Here is a 19452-nt window from a genome sequence, read left to right as displayed (position 1 = left end):
TTATTGACTTAGTATCTCATAATAATGACTTATTATCTCAAGTCAAGTCAATTTTATTTGTATAGTGCCTTTCACAACACACATCGCTTCAAAGCAGCTTTACAGAAAATAATGACTTAGTATCTCGTAATAATGATTTAGTATCTCGTAATAATTACTTAGTATGTCTTAATAACTAAGTATCTCGTAATAATTACTTATCTCTAAATAATGATTCAGTATCTCGTAATAATAACATAGTATCTCATAATAATGACTTAGTATGTCGTAATAATGACTTAGTATGTCGTAATAATGACTTAGTATCTCATAATAACAAGAAACTCTCGTAATGATTTAGTATCTCGTAATAATGACCTAGTATCTTATAATAAGAACTTTTTATCATTATTCCCCCATGGGAATGCAGAGAACCCCGGATCGACCCCTTAAGGTTGGGGGTTGTAAATGCACTCACACCACAATAAACAGTTTTAAAACATTTCCTAAGAGATATGACACTTTAATGTTGGGAATTAAAAAACCTGTATGTGTGAACAGGGGTATGTGTTTAACTGAAACTCCGCCCACCCAAGGTCTCAGAGTGTCTGTTAAAATCACATTATCGTTTGGATGCGCTTGTGAAAGGACTTTGAATGGAAAAATTTAAGATTCTTTGTGCTAAAGATACATTTGAAATTGAATGCATGCTATTTTATTTCAAATGTTGTTTTTTTAAGCTTATGTTAAAAAGTGTCTTTCTTAAACCATTTTTTCATTAGCTTTAAAAGTGACATCTGAATGAGTTTGCTTCACAGTCAATATCCACAGTTATAGAAACACATTTTCACTGCCTTGTTAAAAATAAGACATTTTGTTAAAGCTACAGCTAAAATGAAATTGTGTTTTAGTCAAATAAACCGGTTTGTAAAACTAATGCCAAACATTATCTTTGTTAAACCCTTTATTCATAATTTTAAAGAGACATTGTTGTGCTTGACAACTTGATAAATTTTGTTTTAAAAAAAAAAACACATTTTCTCCTCTGTTAGAAGTAAAATAACACTTTGTCTTCGTTAAACAGTTTATTTGTCATTTTAAAATGACGAATAGGACCCCCTTGAAAATGAGATGTTACATCTCAAGGGGCTATCCTTTCAATAAATTCAAAAAGTTTGGTTCACAGTCAAAATCAAGTTTTACAAACACATTTTCACCACTTTGTTACAAGTAAAAAAAACAATCTTATACCAAGCATCATTTTATCACCTCAGTTTTGTCACCAAGCATTACCAAGCATTGCCCACCATTAAATATACATAAACACACTTAAATGTAATACTACTTTTGATGTCTTACAATAATAATATGACCCCACACACATTACTTTATCATGTTTTGAAAAACATCTCTATGATTACAATGTATTATTTAATGACTATTTTTAGTTCAGAGGAAGGTCATAACACCAGATCAAACACATCATACCATATCATGTACAACAGCCTGAGGGAGGGAGGAAGAGGAAGCAAAGGTCAAATGTACACCTATTTGGTCATAAATCATTTGTCACAATGTATATAATATTTACTACTAAAACATTTTTGGCATTTCACAGCAAAAGACAAGTTTTCCAAAATATAATTTGATCGTCCCTGCAGAAAATAGATTTCTGCATATCACCCTCTTACATGAAAATGCTCTTTTGAGAGACATTTAAACTTTTGGGTTTATCTGATTTTCACACTAATTACTTAAGTGTTAGGGCACAGTATGACTTGACTGTAAACTCTGGACCATGAATTTTTCTAGGCATCTATATTTATTATGTTTAAATGAATTTAAATGCCTTTTTAAAGCACTCGGTTGAGAAAAACTCATGCCACATGGAGCACAATGAAATGGCTTCACGTCAGCATGCACAATTTCATGTGATTTCAGGTGTCCCATATGAGCAAAACCTTTTCCGCACTGAGCACAGAAAAAATGCTTCTCAGAAGAATGAGTTGTTGAGTGACTATTTAAGTATGATCTATGTGTGAAACTCTTCCCACACTGCTGGCATTTGTGAGGCTTCTCTCCAGTGTGAATTCTTATGTGTTCTTTAAGGCTTCCTTTTTGTCTGAATCCCTTGTTGCAATGATGGCATTTGTGAGGCTTCTCTCCAAGGTGAATTCGTACATGCTCTGTAAGACTTCCTTTTTGTTTAAACCCCTTTCCACAATGATTGCACGTGAAAGGTCTCTCTCCAGTGTGGATTCTTGTGTGATCCCTGAGGCTTCCTTTACATGTAAAACACTTTCCACACTGAAGCGCAACTGAAAGATTTTTTGGTGTCCACTTTTTGAGTTCTTTTTTGTGACTTCTTTGGAGTGTGTGAGCAGCGAGCAGATTTCTTTATAGATCTGACAATATCAGGTTCTTGATTCTGCTCGTCCTCCTCGTCGTCCTCCTCCTCCTCCTCACGGAGTTCTTCACTTTCCTCTGTCACTTTCATTAAGTCTAAAATAAACATTAAATTCATACTAAAATCATAATTTATCTGAATATTTTGCAATATCCTTTAAAAACATTGATTCCAAACTTGTAAATCACCAATTTTAAATCAATAGTTTTATATTATTTGAAGAATTTTTAAATCGATTATTTATTTTGTAACGATTCAATGGATTGTAGTTAATTCCCTTTCTGAAGATGTTATGTACAGTCTTGTACCTTTGTCTTTTGTTTGATTTTCAAATACTTTTTTTTGCTTCAAATTAGTGATGTCAAAAGCATCATTATTTCAGTACCTAGTCGATACTAAAAAAATATAATGATATTAGTGTTTAGTGCAGTACTGGCAGCACTGAGCACGACTCAATTCAGCCCCTGTGCGTTGTCTGACAGACAGCATTGTTCATTAATATATTGAACGCTGTTAAAGCATTTATTTACCTAATTTAGCATAATGGTTTCATTATGTTCTTTCCATGGTGTTGATTAATTTTGAGGAGTATATAATTGGTGTTTGGTGAGTGAGAGAAGTAAAGAGCACTGTTGCATAAATATATGTCCTGTTTATTTTTTCACATGTATTTTGCTACAAGTATATTCCAAACGGTCTCCTCTTTTTATATACGGTCTCCTCTTTTAATGCATGGATTAATGCCTAACCCTGGATAATATAACAAGGTAGGTACTGTGATAAAAATTCACATACCACAATAGTGCACATTAAAAATAACATGTAGAGTACAGAATCATTTATGATGCAAAATATTAAAAACAATATATAAGAAAACACTGGCTCATGGTCTTTTCTTTATAGAAGTTACTGCAATACTCAGTAATATTACCCTTGTAATAAAAATAGCTGTGTGGAACTGCAATTCATTTGTGTACAGTAATAATCAACAATAATTGTTTTGATGAAAGGTAAATATTCTATTTTCATTTGAATGAAGTTTGGATTCATTTAATTAGAACAAATGTTGATGAAATTAAATTAAACTTTCAAATGTAGATTTTTTATTTCTATTTTAAACGTGGGCTTTAGGAAATAAATTAATTGAATTTGAAAATAAGTGATTTAATAGGGTCCTAATAAAACTTTAAAAGCATGTTTTTAAATTGTTTTGATTTATTATTTACATTGAAATGTAATATTTTAATAGGCTAAAGGAGTTATTTCAACAGCAGAGTACCCCTTTTTCTTTGATATCAAAATTGTTAAAGAGAATTGTGAAATGTTTCTGGTACTGACTACTAAAATGTTGGTATCATGACAACACTACTTCAAATAAAAGTTTAAGTCAAGTTGTGATTCACCCTGGAGCTGGTTGGTTTTGGTCAATGAATGGGAAAAATACTTTCAGAACCAAGATAGCTGTAGAAGTTTGTATCATTATCATCCACTGTGAGAGCTTCGGAGAGCTGAAAGATATGGGGCTCAAAAATTCAGAAGTTAATTTTATTGAAAACTGTTTGGAAACACAACATGACTCAGAAGACAGTAACTGGAAAAAGCAGCTAAAACTATTTCAGGAGCTAAGGTTTTCACAATTTTAGTTGAATTTTGTTGTAACCTTTTCTTCACATTTTCAACTAAAGTATGTTATTTCATTGAATAAAATTATAGCATACCATTTTAGTCAAGAGAAAAACGCACTAAAATAAGTGAATATAACATGAAGAAATATTGGCAACATTTTAAAAGCACATTTCCAGAAAAAGGCGAAATATGACAACAAAACAAAAAAGTACGGAAGCTCAAAGAGGCCTTGCGTTATATTTTTGTCTCGTTTTCTCAACCTAACAAAAGGTTGTTTTTCAATAAGGCTATCTGGAGGCAACAGCTAAACGCACTGTATGAAGGACAATGAGAGATCCTTGGCAGAAAAGTAAATTGTATTATAGCCTATGTAATATGTACATGTATGTTAATTCATTACACTTTGGTTATAAATTATTCACCTGCCCTACCCAAGAGTCTTCTAAACCGGTCACCTTTCACATAGGCTAAATCAAACATGAATAAACACCAGCACGTCACAAACACTTAATAAACACTTTTTCATCAATATAGTAAGACTCGCTTTCTTCTGCACTCAACAGTGGTCAAGAAGCATGTCTTCCTGTGCTTCCCGCAAAGTACCGTTATTCCTGTAATATGCGCGCACTCAGCTCTAACTCGCGGCTGGCTTCACCGCAGTCATGCAGACGTCCCGGTACCTCAAGTTGGCTGGCAATGAAATTGACCAAACTTTCAGAGTCACTATTGTCTACGACAAAATTGTAGACGTGATAGTCTTCTTCTAAGGTGTCTGACATTAATCTGGAAGTTGTTAATGACTGGGAGACAGACAGCTATTTCAGCTTGAGTTAGTCCTTGATCAAAGTAATGACGTATTCGGTCATCCTGTGAAATCATTACGAAGAAATATCACCCTTTTATGGCAATAAATTACATGTGCAAAGTAGGCTTAGAAATGATGTTATGTTTGAGATTTCAAGTCGTGAAAATTGAGCCCTATCATGTATCATGCACAGGAAGCGGAGTATTGTTTAAAGGCGACTTTTACTTGCACTTATTTTCGAACATTGTGTACAGCAGCAATTGGATTGTCTTTATGTTGTGTCTTGTCTCCGATAAACAGGGAAAACATTGAAAAAGATCAATTTATGTTCAATTTATTACGAATGCTCCGAATTCAATTTGTACTAACGTGTTTACCCGCTACTAAAATGTTTGTATTAAACAGGTCTAGTAGATCTGGGAAGTTCTGCTTGCTTTCTTTTTCCGTTTGCTTTAAATCATTTCACAGCTCCTACGTCACAAACACTTTTAAAAACATATACGATCTGCAAACCATCAAATCTGTTTTACGCAGTTTAATGTCCCATAACAGTCATGAATATAGAACCGACCTCTTTCTTCCTCCGGATCTTCATTGTCCACTCTGCATGCTTCTGGATCACTCATGTCCACGATGTTTTTTTTCAAAGAGCGCTCGCCTTACAAATAGTTTGCTAGACCTGGACTTGATCTTTCTCGTTTTAATACCTTCTACAGCTGGTCAGAGTGACTTCTTAACTTAAAGAGAGGTGGTGAAAAATAATTCGGGTTTTTATTAACGTATTGCTGTGGGCATGGCTTCACCTCCCCCACAAAAGCAATACCGCATTCAGCGAGAGGCTGCTCACTGCAGAGCAAATGGGTGGAGCTTACGTTTAGCTCCCCCTCGCTAGACGTCCAGCGAGGAGGAGCTACACTTAAGCTCGTAAGCACATGCAGTGAGCGCACGGCACCGCTTGTAAAGACGGCGGACTGTCACAGGCCTTTGGCAACAAGTGTGTGTATTATGATAAGTATAGATATAGATTTATATATCTGTATAATTAGTTATTTACTTTTTGCTGATATATGTTAATGGTGTGTGTCTGTTTAACCTGCACAGAAGCATCAGACAATACAGAAGAAAGGACATGATCCCCTTCTCTCTATTGAGAGATGCACAGTGCTGCAGAAAATACCACTGTGCCTACTGTAAATTGGTGTTTAACCATTTGAATGGTTCATGTAGTAAGTCATGTTCGAGTTGCAGTTCATTACGAAGGTTTGTGTGTGAATTATTGTAAGTTTCTTATACAGTTCAATTATTGTTTGTGTGTAAATCATGTTTGAAAGTTATGAACCCTTTGTTTTTTGCATGTTTTGGCCTCTCTCATTTTTCCCTGGAGTTTGAAAGTAAGAATATATAATTCCATTTACCATTTCCTTGCATTGTGAAACCATTGGGAAGTCCCAAAGGTTCACATACTTCTGCACACAAGCATACTTCATGTATTAAGTAAATAATTCAAATATATCCAAACTATTTGTGTTTCCTGTTAATCGTGCCATATTTTATCAGAAAATGTAGCTTAGATGAAGACATAATGAAGTACGTCTAAAATATGAAAAACAAACTTCCAAAGGGGTTCATAAACTCAGTTTAATTCAATCACTATATGTAATTTGCCAAAATGTAGATTGCTCAACAAATGATTCATATTCCCTAGCTCCACAGTTATAGGTTAATTATCTGATGAACATTTATTTTATTCTTGTGTATTGCTCTTTTTCCCCTTCTCTTTTTTGTCCTATTGTATAAGACAATCTAAAAATTGGCAAATTAAATATATGGTCATTTCATTTTTTATGTCATTCATAAATGACATAGTTGTTAAATTCATAAACAAGTAAAACTATAGAAATTCTCTTTAGACCAGGGGATGTAAAAACCTCTGCAGCGGCACTGCACTGTATAAAACATTGTAAACAAGACAATTTCTCAAAGTTATTCTTTCTACATTTTAGATTTTGTCATCATAAAGTGCAGTCTGACTGCAGGACAAGCAGCACATTTTCAACATTAATCAGAAGGGATGCTCTGATTAAACATATGACAAGTTGCAAAAATACAGCATCTAGACAGCCTCTACCCACAGCAGCAGCACCATCTCCATCTCCAACAACAGCACCATATCCAGCAGCATCACCATCTGCAGCACCACCTCCATCCCCACAGCACCATCGTCAGTAGTAGGATTATGCGTCCGGCAGCAAGTCAGGGTGACTTGCACACACTGTGACATTCAAATAAATAAAAGGAACTTGCTGGTTCACATTAACAGAAAACACAGGCAAAGGGTAACTGAAATTTCAGCTAAACGGCACCTGTCATGCCAATGCATTGACAATGCAATCATTTTGGAGGAGGAGGTTCTGTCAGAAATAGATACTGCAATGATATTTGGGGACGCAAGGAAGCAAAGTTGCTTAAAAGATATCACACCACAGCAGACTGGGCAGCAGCATAGCAGCATATGTTTCTAAAAAGAATTCCTGGCACTGCCCATGTGCCAAAGCAAGACAGACATGTCTCCATAAAATAATTGCTAAGTGTCTATCCAAATTGACTGGAACTAACTGCAGTAAACTGTTTTAATGCACACCACCTTCCAGCCAATCAGAATCCAGTATTTAGACTGACCATGGTATAATACAATATGATCAACTTTGTTTTCTGCTTACATGTGACTGCTCCAGAAGATATATTGTTGTATAATAATTAAATGTGTTGTGTTATTGTTTTATCATAGAAATTTTGCAAATAAAATTTCACCTGGCTATTGGACTATGTCCTTACTGAGAGACTGTGAGGTACAGCTTTTAACTTCTTTGCATGTAAACCATTATTATCAGCAGTGGAATGTCATCATATAATACATTCAGAGTCTGTTGTATTACAAATTTATTAAATGTTTAATTTAGGTTCCAATACAATAGTATATAAACTGAGAAAGTTTAGTAGATTGAATTTGGTATTTGAGGTATAAATGATGTCACAGACCTGCCTGTCAGGGTTTCCAGCAAGAGATTCCTGCCTGTCCTGATCTCTCTATTGTAAGTTAAATTATTCGGATTGCTGAGACTATCACCTTTTGTCTTTAAATGACTCTTGGAGCCCCTGACCCAGTCGTTGAATAGTCTGGCTGATTAGATTCATTTCTGTGCATTCGAATCACACTGTTATGCTGATGAGATCAGGGCTGGGGAATTTCCGGTAACGAGTTGACTCCTGTACCTCATTTACATGCTTTGTTTCAGAGTGTCTCCACCTCTATGTAAATCCCTCACCCTTGAAAGGTATAAAACTCTATCGTACTGAGTTATTGGCGCTTTTTAGTGTGCCAAACTGAGTATGAGGGTACTGAGACAGCTTTAACTGTTTAGGACCAGTGTCCTTATCCCCTAAGTCTGAACAGCTCTCTTCTGTCTCTGCTGCTTTGGCTTGGTGGTGTTACGGAAAAATTCTGTATTATTATATTTATTTGTTCCCAAACTGTTAATTTCATTTAATCATGTGTTTCTGTGAGGGCTTCCAGCAGCTGAAGGAGGACAGGAAAGAACAAACGTAATAAAACCAGATGGGCCAGGAAGATAGACACCTAGAGCCCGAGAAGTGACCTTTTCAGCAGAATACAGGGGGTCGTTTAGTAATAAAATGAAGTCCCATGCCCCCCTCCTGAGAGAAGCAGGAGGTAATTTAGGTCGTAAATGAAGGCCTTTTGGCTTCTCAGGGACAAAGAATAGTTTGACCTGCCCTGGGGGGGTAGAAAACCATCCCAAACCAGTTAAAGATATGGGATATCTAGAAACTGGGTGGGAGGGGTTACAATGTCGGAGAACTGTATAAAATATCTATGTTTTGTTGAGTCTAACAGGCATTCTGTTTCGAAACTGGGTAGCTGCGGTTTGTGAAAAGAATCCTCAGTAGAATAAACCTTTTCTCTTTATTACAATTTGCCTCCTGAAAGTTTTCTTACACTTTTGATGCTGTTTTTTATTAACCTCTGAAAATTGCTATTACAGTGGTCTCTATGTTGCACTCCCTCTGTCTCTTCATTTATTTCACTAGTCAATTCCCTCTCATCCCTTATGGACTCTCCCTGTTGTTTTCCTCCTCCTTTATTATGAAAAAATGTGGTGTAAAATAATGTTACAAAAAGTAAATGTAATATAGGCTACTTAATGCCAATAAGTTAGTATAGGAGTATGAGTAGTTACTGTTTTGCTTGCCACTATTCACTATATGTCAATTTATTGTTGTTGTTTCCTCACCTGGTTCTTCCTGCATGCTCTCCCTTTCCCTTTCTCCTTCTCCATCTCCCTGACAATCTCCATTGCCTAGATAAGTAATTTGATACAACAACAGATAGCTGGTTTGCATTATCCGTTACTTTAGCTTAACACTTTTCAGAAGAACAAAAAAAACAAAAAACAAGACAGAGGTCATTATGTTCTGTCTCTAGTCTCTCACCTGAATCTGTCTTTTTTCTTTTAAAGAACTGTCCTATGTCCATTGCTCACTGGCAGGCCACACACACACATGCACACACACACACACAGAGAGAGAGAGAGAGAGAGTAATGCTAGGAGTTCAGGAGTTAAGCCTGGTTCAGGTTAAATCCTCTGTGTGTGAGGAATGAATAAATACAGCAAAAGAAAAACATTAAACTTTCTTTTATTGTCTAGTTTGATAGTCAGCCACGACTGAAAAATAACAGATATAAATCTAGGAATGAATAACAATTCATTTAAAAAGCCACAGTGAGTGTTTTCACACATACTGGTGGTATACAGCGATATGATTGTTTTCACTCTGGTCCAAACGCCAGGGCTTCATGTTTCCATGACGACTGACCAGAAAAGACGCACGTGATGTCATGTTTACATGACTCCCGATTGTTAAAATGAGTATCAAATTAACGATAAACTTTACCAACAGAGACACACGTATGCACTACACAGGTACGCAGTTTATTTGTCGCACTGCTGTTTTTGTTTCACGCTCTAGCAGTTAATTAACAGAACTGCATGCGTCTTGCGGAAGAACATTGTAACCGGAGCTACTTCTCTCCGTTTATGACTATGGACGAGTCACCCAGGTCCTGTGCTACTCCACAGCGGCGGCGACCTGCTGGACTAAAATAGTCCGAAAATAAACACTTATTATAGGTGTACCATGGTGATTCAGGATACTGACTCCAGTACTCACCGATATGGTGGAATCGGAACAACTCTAGGTAAAAGGAAAGAAGTGTGAGACACAGCTTTGGAGCAACTTAGTTGATTCACAACACTACATAACGGGTTCTCACTCTGCGTGTGTTTCGCGCTGGATGACGGTCGTGCTGAGTGGTGCAGGTACAGAGAAGTAGAAGAAGAGAAGAGGATGACACCATTTGCTAAGCGGGGGTGTTTTCATTTTCATCCTTAAAACATACATTTTAAACCACAAACTATGGAGTATGTTTTGGACATTATTTAACCTTGTTAAAGACGAACAAAAATTTTAGAATAACAACATTTCTTACTCCAAGTTTTAGGGGTGCTGAAGCACCCCTAAAAAGGGGCTAGACTCGCCCTTGGTTGAAAACACAATTAACATTTTATGCTTAAGATTTTCAATTGCCATCTTTTATCAGTCTGACATGCCTGTAATCAGGAGGTGGTGGTGCCGTCAGTTACTACAGGCATTTCCTCTGGCAAGGTATGATAATGATAACTATACTTTATGTGTGCATTCCCAATATGCAGGTCATTTGCAATAAATACAAAATAATGCACACTGGAAAATGTTCCAGTTTTTCAATTTTACTGTTTTGTCACTTTTTCTTCAAAGCCAACAGTCAGTCACCAAGCAAATGATCCAACCGGATCTAAACATCATGGAGGTCACTCCATCTGTGCCAGATGTCATGGAGGTCACCCCATCTACGAGAATCCATGTATGTACAAGGAATATTTATGTATTGTTTGACTACTGTTTGTTTATGTAATAACCTTTCCTGTTTCATAAAAGTGTTTGAGCGGCACTTGAATAATTACATATTATTGAAATGTCTTATCTTTTTGCACAAAGGACTCAGCGACACTTTGCTGGGAAAGTTCAATTAACACAGGTCATAAGGATGAACGAGGACAATGCCTTGTTGGCCATAACAATGCGGGACCTGTTTATTGACACTGTTTTCTATGAAGGTGAAATGGATGAGGACAAAATCCAGGCTCCCTTCCTTTTCACCTTTGAGAGAATTGAGGACATGGAGTTTTTCATGCAGGAAATATATGATAAAAGAAATATTTGTGTGTCTTGCCTGCACAACCCTCACTTTTAACAAGCTAACTGATGGGGTAGATCTGGGTAAATATTGTTTTGTAAACTTTGTTTTGTATTGTCTTGTAGTTTTAGGGTTTGTAAAATGTCTTGTATTTTCAACCAATTAAAGTTTTGTGGAGAACAAAAAGTGTTCTTTAAACTTAATATACTATAATTCAGTTTTGTATCTTATATCTTATTATACATTTTGTTCCTAGACTGAAGATAGATTTTTATGTTAGCTGTGCATTTTGCTAATAAAGGTTAACAGAAATAAAATAGCAACACTTGAGAGCAGTGAAATATGTGACTAATAAATTGTAAATTATGTAAGACTTCCAGTCTAATAAATGTTCCTGGAATGATTGCCTTGCTTTTTCTTTAGTGTGACACGTGGCTGGCTTGAGACTACTGAACAGGTTACTTATTACCATTTGATTAAGACAGTCAGGGCCGGCCCGACCCAATAAACAAACTAAACATTTGTTTAGGGCCCGCGATTGGTTCGGGGCCCCCCACCACCCCCAATTATTGAATTTTTGGAAAATCAATTACTCTAATCAACAAAACATATCAATGAAACGTAGTACGTTTCGTATATTCTTCTAAATATCTTAAACCAATTTTAAATTGTGTGGGTGCCGAGAAGATGATGCGCGCAGCACTCTGCTGTTTCCGTTTGTCAACTGCCAGGAGCAGTAGCTAGGTAACAGACAACCAGCCATCACAAAGCAAACATACCCACCTGGATCAGAGAAATGCTGTTTTCCCGAATCAGACGATAGTGCATGCCAGAAGCTCTTTTAATATTGTTTGCTACTTTTTGTGTGCTGGATTTTTCGTCATTACAGCGGAAACAACTTAAATACTCCGTCATTTTGGGCATACAGAACTGTAAGACAGTTCTAGAGAGTCTATAAAGGGTCTACTTTTATTTGTGTAAACTCACAATAACAACAAAACCTTGTGCTTTTTTTAAAATAAAGAAAATACATCCGTCTCTGTCTCCGCAAGAATATTTCTGAAACACGTCACAAAAATGAACTGAAACTCTGCAAATACTTATCACACAAACATGAAACATATGTCTAAATAAAGCTTAAAATGTCTACTTTTAAATAAAACAATTCAAATTTAAAACAATTTAAAATATCTAAATTTAAAATATTATCCTGCAATGTAATCTGTATGAAACAAAGCTATGTTAGTTGACATGCTATTTTATATAAACATGTACATATTTTACTAGTTGGATTGTTTCCAGAATTGCCAGCAGAGATTCAGAGTATTGAAATTTGAAATATGTCCTAATAAGCAAGTTTTAGTTACATTTAAAATGTTGTTTCGGCTAAAGCAGGCATTTAAATTTTATGCTGTATGATATAAATATGATATGTAATATGATATAAAAATAATGTGAATTTTTAGATTATATTTTAACTTGTGTTTATGCTGCCTCATTATCATCAACAAAGCTTGTGCTTGCAAATATTTGTTCGGGTGTAAATTTGTAAAATGTGCTGTAAATATGCCCATATTAGAAAATCAGCATATTATAATGATTTCTGAACAGAAAACAGCTGTTGATCTACAGCTTTGATCACAAATTGCATTTTACAATATTCAAATAGAAAACAGTTGTTTTAAATTGTAAAAATATTTCACAATATCACTGTTTTTGCTGTATTTTGGATCAAATAACAGCCTTGGTGAGCAGAAGGGATTTTAAAAACATAAAAAAAATCTTACTAATCTAAACATTTTAAACGGTAGTGTAGGTCTTAAGTTTTTAAGTAAAGTCTTTAAGTAAAGAAAAAGTATAGTCAGATTATTTGTTTTAACTTACATTTTATTGTGATCATTAAGTCTCCTCACATTCATTCTCTTTCTGTCACATTCCTCATCGATAGGCCCAGGAGAGGGTCTTTGTCTCCTCAGCTGTAAATCATATTAATATTCATGATCATTCAGGCCTCCTCGCATATGGCCTTTCTAACACTATGTGTCTTATAAATGTTAAATTACTATATTGTTTTGTATGAATGAGTGATCAGGATGGTTTTCACATCATTTTGTAGCAAAAACTCTAGGCTACAAGATCCAGTTCTCAAAAGTCTTGTGGACAAATTTTGAGTATGTGTTATATGACCTTATTTCAATGACTTACATTTTTAGTTTTTTCAAAAACCATGCATAAACATTATTTTCTCAAAACAATACAAACATGTACACACATGTTGCTTAGATATTATTGTAGCCCAGTTTGTGCTGAATACAGTGTTATCAGACTTTAGCCATTAATGTGTTTTTAAGCAACTGAAAAAAGCACAAATGTCAAGGCATCTCAAAACTTCTCCAGGGCCCAAAACACCCTCAGACCCCAGAGGGTTAATTGTAATGCTCCTTCCATCCATTTTTTGTATGTATAATTTCCTCCTCCTCAGGAGCACTATTAAAGTATTTCGGGACAGGACCACAAACCACCTCCACCGATTCATTAGCTGCTAGTAAATGGCCCTTACTAACTGTTCTGGTAACCATACACTATTTTTGTTTAGGGCCCCCAAAACCCTAGGGCCAGCTCTATTTGATTAAGATGTGGACTGAGTCCATCCAAAATTATATTCCATGTAAATTAAATTCACAACTACACTGTTGTACATGCATTAAAGTGTACATATAAAAGGAATAATCGAGATAAGACAACAAATAGGTGATCATTTTATTTTTGTATCACACCTGCAAGGGCAACTCAGTTCCCACGTTTAAAAGCAAATAGCATATTAGGAGCATCATTTATTACATTAATTTAATTGAGATAAATACACAAATAGCCTTAATACGATGGGGAAGAAAAAAAAGCAGGGGTGGACAGATAAGTCTAGTCATGCCGTTTGTCACAGAAACAAGACCGAAAAATCATGAAATCATGAAAAATGTTAAAGAAAGGTCAGGAAATATCAGCTATGCCAGCATCTCCAGTTCCATGCAAGTCTTATGGTTACTTTGACCTAATCTTTGCGCATCAACAATAAAAAAAAAATCCTCATTAGGTTAAGTTTGATCTGACAGAGGTCTTGCATTAACGTTAACTGCCATTAGGTGGCGAAATGAGTGGCGCTTCACTTGATCCACAGAGGTGGAGCTAGACTAGGTCAAGAGAGGAGGACCTTTTTTTTGTTTTTGTTTTTTTGTTAGTGAGACTTGTGTCCTGTGTGTTGTAACTTGTCCAGAATGTGTCTAAATAGTTTGTTCTGTTTGTCTTGTCCATTTTCTCTTGTCTTGTTTGTAAAAAAGAAAAGGAAGAAAAGAGTGTTGTAGGTATAAAGTGAAGGGGAATGTGCATTGTGGTGTTTTTTTTTTCTTTTTTCTCTCCCCCATTTCATAGAGGATATTGTTTAGTATTGGTTAATACTTGGATGGACTTGGATGGAAAACCAGGGTCCAGGTTGTTTGTCTCTGTTTTTCTTTGTACTTGCAAAATAATAAAAAAAAAAAAAACAAAAGAGAGGAGGACCTTACGTGTAGCTCCTCCTCGCTGGACGTCTAGCGAGGAGGAACTTGCTCTGCAGCGAGCAACACTTGCATTAAGCCAGAGGCAGAGGCTGCTGTTCATGAGATAGTCCAACAGCTTGTTGTCCGTGTCTGCAAGTACCAAAACCAAATGGAAAATGGCAACTTTGTATAGACTATCAGTCCTGCCTAAAGCGACTGCAATAGTGGCAAATCCTTCTACCCTATTATCGCAAATTTCAACAAAAGCCTCTTGGTTTACTGTCTTAGACATCAAGAATGGCTTCTGGACTATCAAGGTTAAGCGTGACGACCAGTGGAAATTAGCCTTTACTGTAAATCAAACTCTGTATACTTGGGAAAGGATGCCAAAAGGCCTTCACAACAGCCCTGCAATCTTCCACAAAACTGTGGAAGATACACTCGGCCCCCTACTGGGTGCAGACAGAGTAGCTGACTATGTGGATGACAACATCATTGCCACACACATAAACAGAAACCCCAACGAACGTGAGAAAAACAACAACATTGCTGATAAATTTGCCAAAATCGCAACCACGAAAGGAGACGAGTGGCAACCAGACATACCCCTGCTGTGAGTGCGGTCCAAATCACCCCCACCAACCTGAAACAATATCAGAAAGATTTGTGGACAGCTGGGGGGGAGACTGCACCGCACTTACAGCAGGATCAGTTAGTCACTGTCACAGAAGACATAATACTCAGAAATGGGAAATATGTGGTTCCAGAAGCACTTCAAAAACCCATAATCAAACTGTACCATAAATATGCCCATATATCAGCTGTTAAAACACAGCAGTTGATACAAACACCATTTTGGTGGTCAGTAATGACTTCTGATGTCGACGGGTGGTGTAGTACATGCATAGTGTGTGAAACAGTTAATCAGGGCAAACCCGGAAGCACTAATCTACGCAGGTCAGACCCATCCAAGGGATCCTGGGAATCCTTACAGTTGGATTTAATTGGTACACTCCCCAGTGCCAAAGGGGGATATCATTATTGCCTGGTGATCATTGATAAATTCTCTAAGTGGGTGGAAGCAATTCTCACCCGCAATAACACTGCAAACACTGTGGCACGGGTGATGGCCAACCAAATCATCCCACTTTGGGGTGCGCCCATCCATTATCGACCATTCCTTGATCGAGTCTGATCAAGGAACCCATTTCACTGGGCAAGTAATGAAAAATGTGTGTGCAAAATGCTAACCCTCACAACCCTGACAGACCACAGAGATCATAGATGATCAAACATGTGAATAGCATCCTTAAAGAAATGCTAAGCAGAAAACACATCTGTACATGTATCATGTACACATGATATGTATCATCGATTATACGATGACATGTATCATCGATTATAAATCACTCACATTGGATAATTTTGAATTAGCACTGTGATTATTATATATATACACTCCCCTAAAGGATTATTAGGAACACCTGTTCAATTTCTCATGAATGCAATTATCTAATCAACCAATCACATGGCAGTTGCTTCAATGCATTTAGGGGTGTGGTCCTGGTCAAGACAATCTCCTGAACTCCAAACTGAATGTCAGAATGGCAGCATTGCCCCCCCCCGGTGGCTGAAACCGGTAATTGCATTTTTTCAACCAAAAAAATTATTATAAATATTTTAAATAACACAAAACAACTAAATGGTGGTAGGTAATACATCTGATTTTATATACTGCTTTAGTAAAAAAAAAAAAAATTCAGGGTGATGTGATAGGCTAACGTAAATCCAGCGATTCTCAGCTAGCATGTAATAGCGCAGTTATCTGGTCGGACTCGTTACAACAAAATATGGACATAAGGAGATTTTTAAAACGTCGAGCTCCAAATGACACAAATAGTCAGTCATCTAAGTATACAACACAAACAACAGTAACCGATGACGATATGCAAACAGACACTGCTGTGAAATTGGAGGGAACACCGAGCAGCTCTGGATCAGCAGCAGCAACCGCTAGCAGTCCTGACGTTCACTCCACGCCCACAGATGCGCTAGCTGTAGGTAACACTAACAAAGATGATCTTGGAGAAAAACACAGCTGTCCCAAGCAACCTGCTCTGCCCCAATTCCCCTCAAAATGTTTTGGAAGTACAAAACGATCGTTTTCCACTTACTTCTACAAGAATTACCCTTGGCTTGAGTATTGAGTATTAGAAATGATCCAGTCTACTGTTTTGCTTGTCGCCATTTCCAGACTGAAAGCTGCATTGAGGACACATTTAGAAAGGGCATGAGTGACTGGAAAAAACTGAGCCGTAAACTAGAGAAACATGGGAAAAGCCAGGCCCATCTGAACTATATGATTAAGTGGAATAACTTCCAAGCAGCCAGCTCATCCTCAAATGGATCTATTGCAGCTAAACTTTCTGAAAGCCATAAAACTACAGTAGAAAAGAACAGAGGTTATCTATGCAAAGTAGTTGATGTTGTGAGGCTACTGTCTAAACTTGGATTGCCCTTTCGTGGACACAAGGAGGGAGAAGAGTCAGAATCGTGTGGCAATTTCCTCGAGGTTTGCCGTTTTTTATCGAAATATGATGCTGATTTTGAAAACATGCAATCCAATTGTTATTTTATTTTAATGCCACAAGCCCAGATTTTCAAAACGAAATAATTGACATCTGTGCACACATGCTTTACAACAACATTGCTGAAAAGGTGCAGGAAACTGGATTTTTCTCCATAATTGCGGACGAGGCTAGGTCCTCCAAAACTGAGCAGCTGTCAGTGTGCATACGATATGCCGAGGAATTGGAAATCAAGGAGCGTTTTTTGTGTTTCATGGACTGTTCTGCATCTCACAACGCGGCTGGGATTGTGGAGGCCATCTACAAAGAGCTTGATATGTGTGGTGTTAAAAACATCCCAATTGTGGCACAGAGTTATGACGGTGCATCTGTCATGTCAGGTCATGTGTCTGGTGTGCAGCAGCGCATCAAAGCGACTCACCCATACGCAGCCTACATACACTGCTTAGCGCACAAATTAAATTTAGTGCTTGTGGAGTGCTGTTCCGTGAACCGATGTGTGAAATCATTCCTGAGCATTATTGACAATGTGTATTCACTGTTTTCGGAACCGTCAAACCACCAGAGATTTATTGAAATCCAAAAATCCTTGAACGTGAAAGTAACTGAAGTAGTTCAGCCCAGTGACACGAGATGGGCAGGCAAGTGGAGATGTGTGAAATCAGTGAAAAGTCACTACTCTGCGATTACGGAGTGTTTGAGAGAAATTAGTGAAGAGGGAGAGAAGTGGTCAGCGCAAGCCAGTGGTATCCATGACTTCATGTCGCAAATGTCATTCATTACAAGCCTAGTTGTGTTTGAGGAGCTACTGCGTGTGATCCACGTTACGCACAAGGCACTACAGTCATCCAACTGCACACTGTCCGAAGCTGCAGCCCTTACTGACAGCCTGAAAGTACACTTCGTGTCTAAAAGGCAGGCAGACTCCTGGAGCGATGTGTGGAAGTCAGTCAAACAGTTCTGCCTGGACAACAACATTGCCATGCCCGAAGAAAACACTGATCGTCAGATTCATGTCTCCACAGGCACCGCACCCAAAATGAAACGTGTTTCAAATCCGCCCACCTCCTTTGATGGTTTCTTGATTACCAGTACTTTAGGGCAAAGGGAATCAACCCACGAAGAAACAGCAGAGATTCCTGGCTATCAGCAGAAACTATATTTCCCCGTGCTGGACACTCTCATCAATGAGCTGGAAAGGAGGTTCTCCGGAGAGTCCATGGAGCTTGCACGCGCGTGTGCCGCAGTTTTGACATGCGACGAAAATGGAATTGATCCATTATTACAAAAATACACTCCTCTGGCACTAAAAGTTAACCCCCTTCTTGTTGCAGCCGAGATGAAGCTTGTCAAAGCCTCTGCTAACGCACCAATTTCAATTGAGCATCTTAAAAAAGCTGTAAAAAAAACAACCTACCCAAATCTCTATAAAATTTTACAATTATCGCTCACTCTGCCGATTGGATCATCTACCTCTGAGAGAAGCTTCTCTGCGATGAGGAGGATAAGGAACTGGCTGCGGTTGACGATGGGAGCAGCTAGGTTTTCTTCTCTTGCGATCCTTCACATCGAAAGCGACATTACGGCCAAGCTCTCACCTGAGACCATTATCGACGCATATGCAGGACGCAAAAAACGAAAATTACTGTTGCACTAGTCTGGACAATGTCTAGGTCTGTAAGTTTTATTTCTCTGCCAAATAACTGCTTAAGCTGGAGAAACTCAACACACTGCTTTCAATATGCTGTTCAATATGTTTCAAAAGTGGAGAGTAGGCTATTGTGTGACTGTTCATTTTTCCCGTGTCTCAAAATGTTTTAAATGTTTCATTAATATTTTAACAGTGCAAAAGTGGTCCACATTTCATTGATCCTAATTGTGTCCGAAGTTCCGAACGAAGATGCGATGCGAAGTCAAGTGGCTGTTTATGCAAAGTTCTACCGGTTTACAAATATGATTGTATTATAGGCCTACTGTTTTTTCTTGGGTTAAAAATAAATATGTGTTTATTTAGCATGTTTGTTTTGTCCATATGTGCTAGTGCTGAGTTCCCCAATTGATAGGCCATGCAGGTCCCAGCTGCTACAATGATTTTTTTTTTGTTGCCCCCCCTGGCTGGAATGTCAAACTCCGCCTATGGTGAAAAGGGAAAAACATCCAGTATGCGGCAGTCCTTTGGGCGAAAATGCCTTGTTGATGCT

The 19452-nt window shown here is 37.4% G+C and overlaps 1 protein-coding gene across 1 annotated transcript; it reads right to left on the bottom strand.

Annotated features, from left to right (window-relative positions):
* Positions 1 to 946: 946 nt before the first annotated feature.
* On the bottom strand, positions 947 to 7023 carry znfl2a (zinc finger-like gene 2a). The gene is made up of 2 exons (XM_052133834.1): positions 6950 to 7023; positions 947 to 2374 (listed from the first exon to the last, which is right to left on the bottom strand). The coding sequence occupies exons 1-2, from the start codon at positions 7021 to 7023 to the stop codon at positions 1741 to 1743; spliced, it is 708 nt and encodes a 235-aa protein (XP_051989794.1). The 3' UTR covers positions 947 to 1740.
* Between the last annotated feature and the right edge of the window lie 12429 nt (positions 7024 to 19452).

The sequence above is a fragment of the Xyrauchen texanus genome, chromosome 9, assembly GCF_025860055.1.
Source record: "Xyrauchen texanus isolate HMW12.3.18 chromosome 9, RBS_HiC_50CHRs, whole genome shotgun sequence".
Taxonomy (NCBI): domain Eukaryota; kingdom Metazoa; phylum Chordata; class Actinopteri; order Cypriniformes; family Catostomidae; genus Xyrauchen; species Xyrauchen texanus.
Note: the sequence above shows the minus strand (reverse complement) of the source record. Positions and strands in the feature narration are given on the sequence as shown.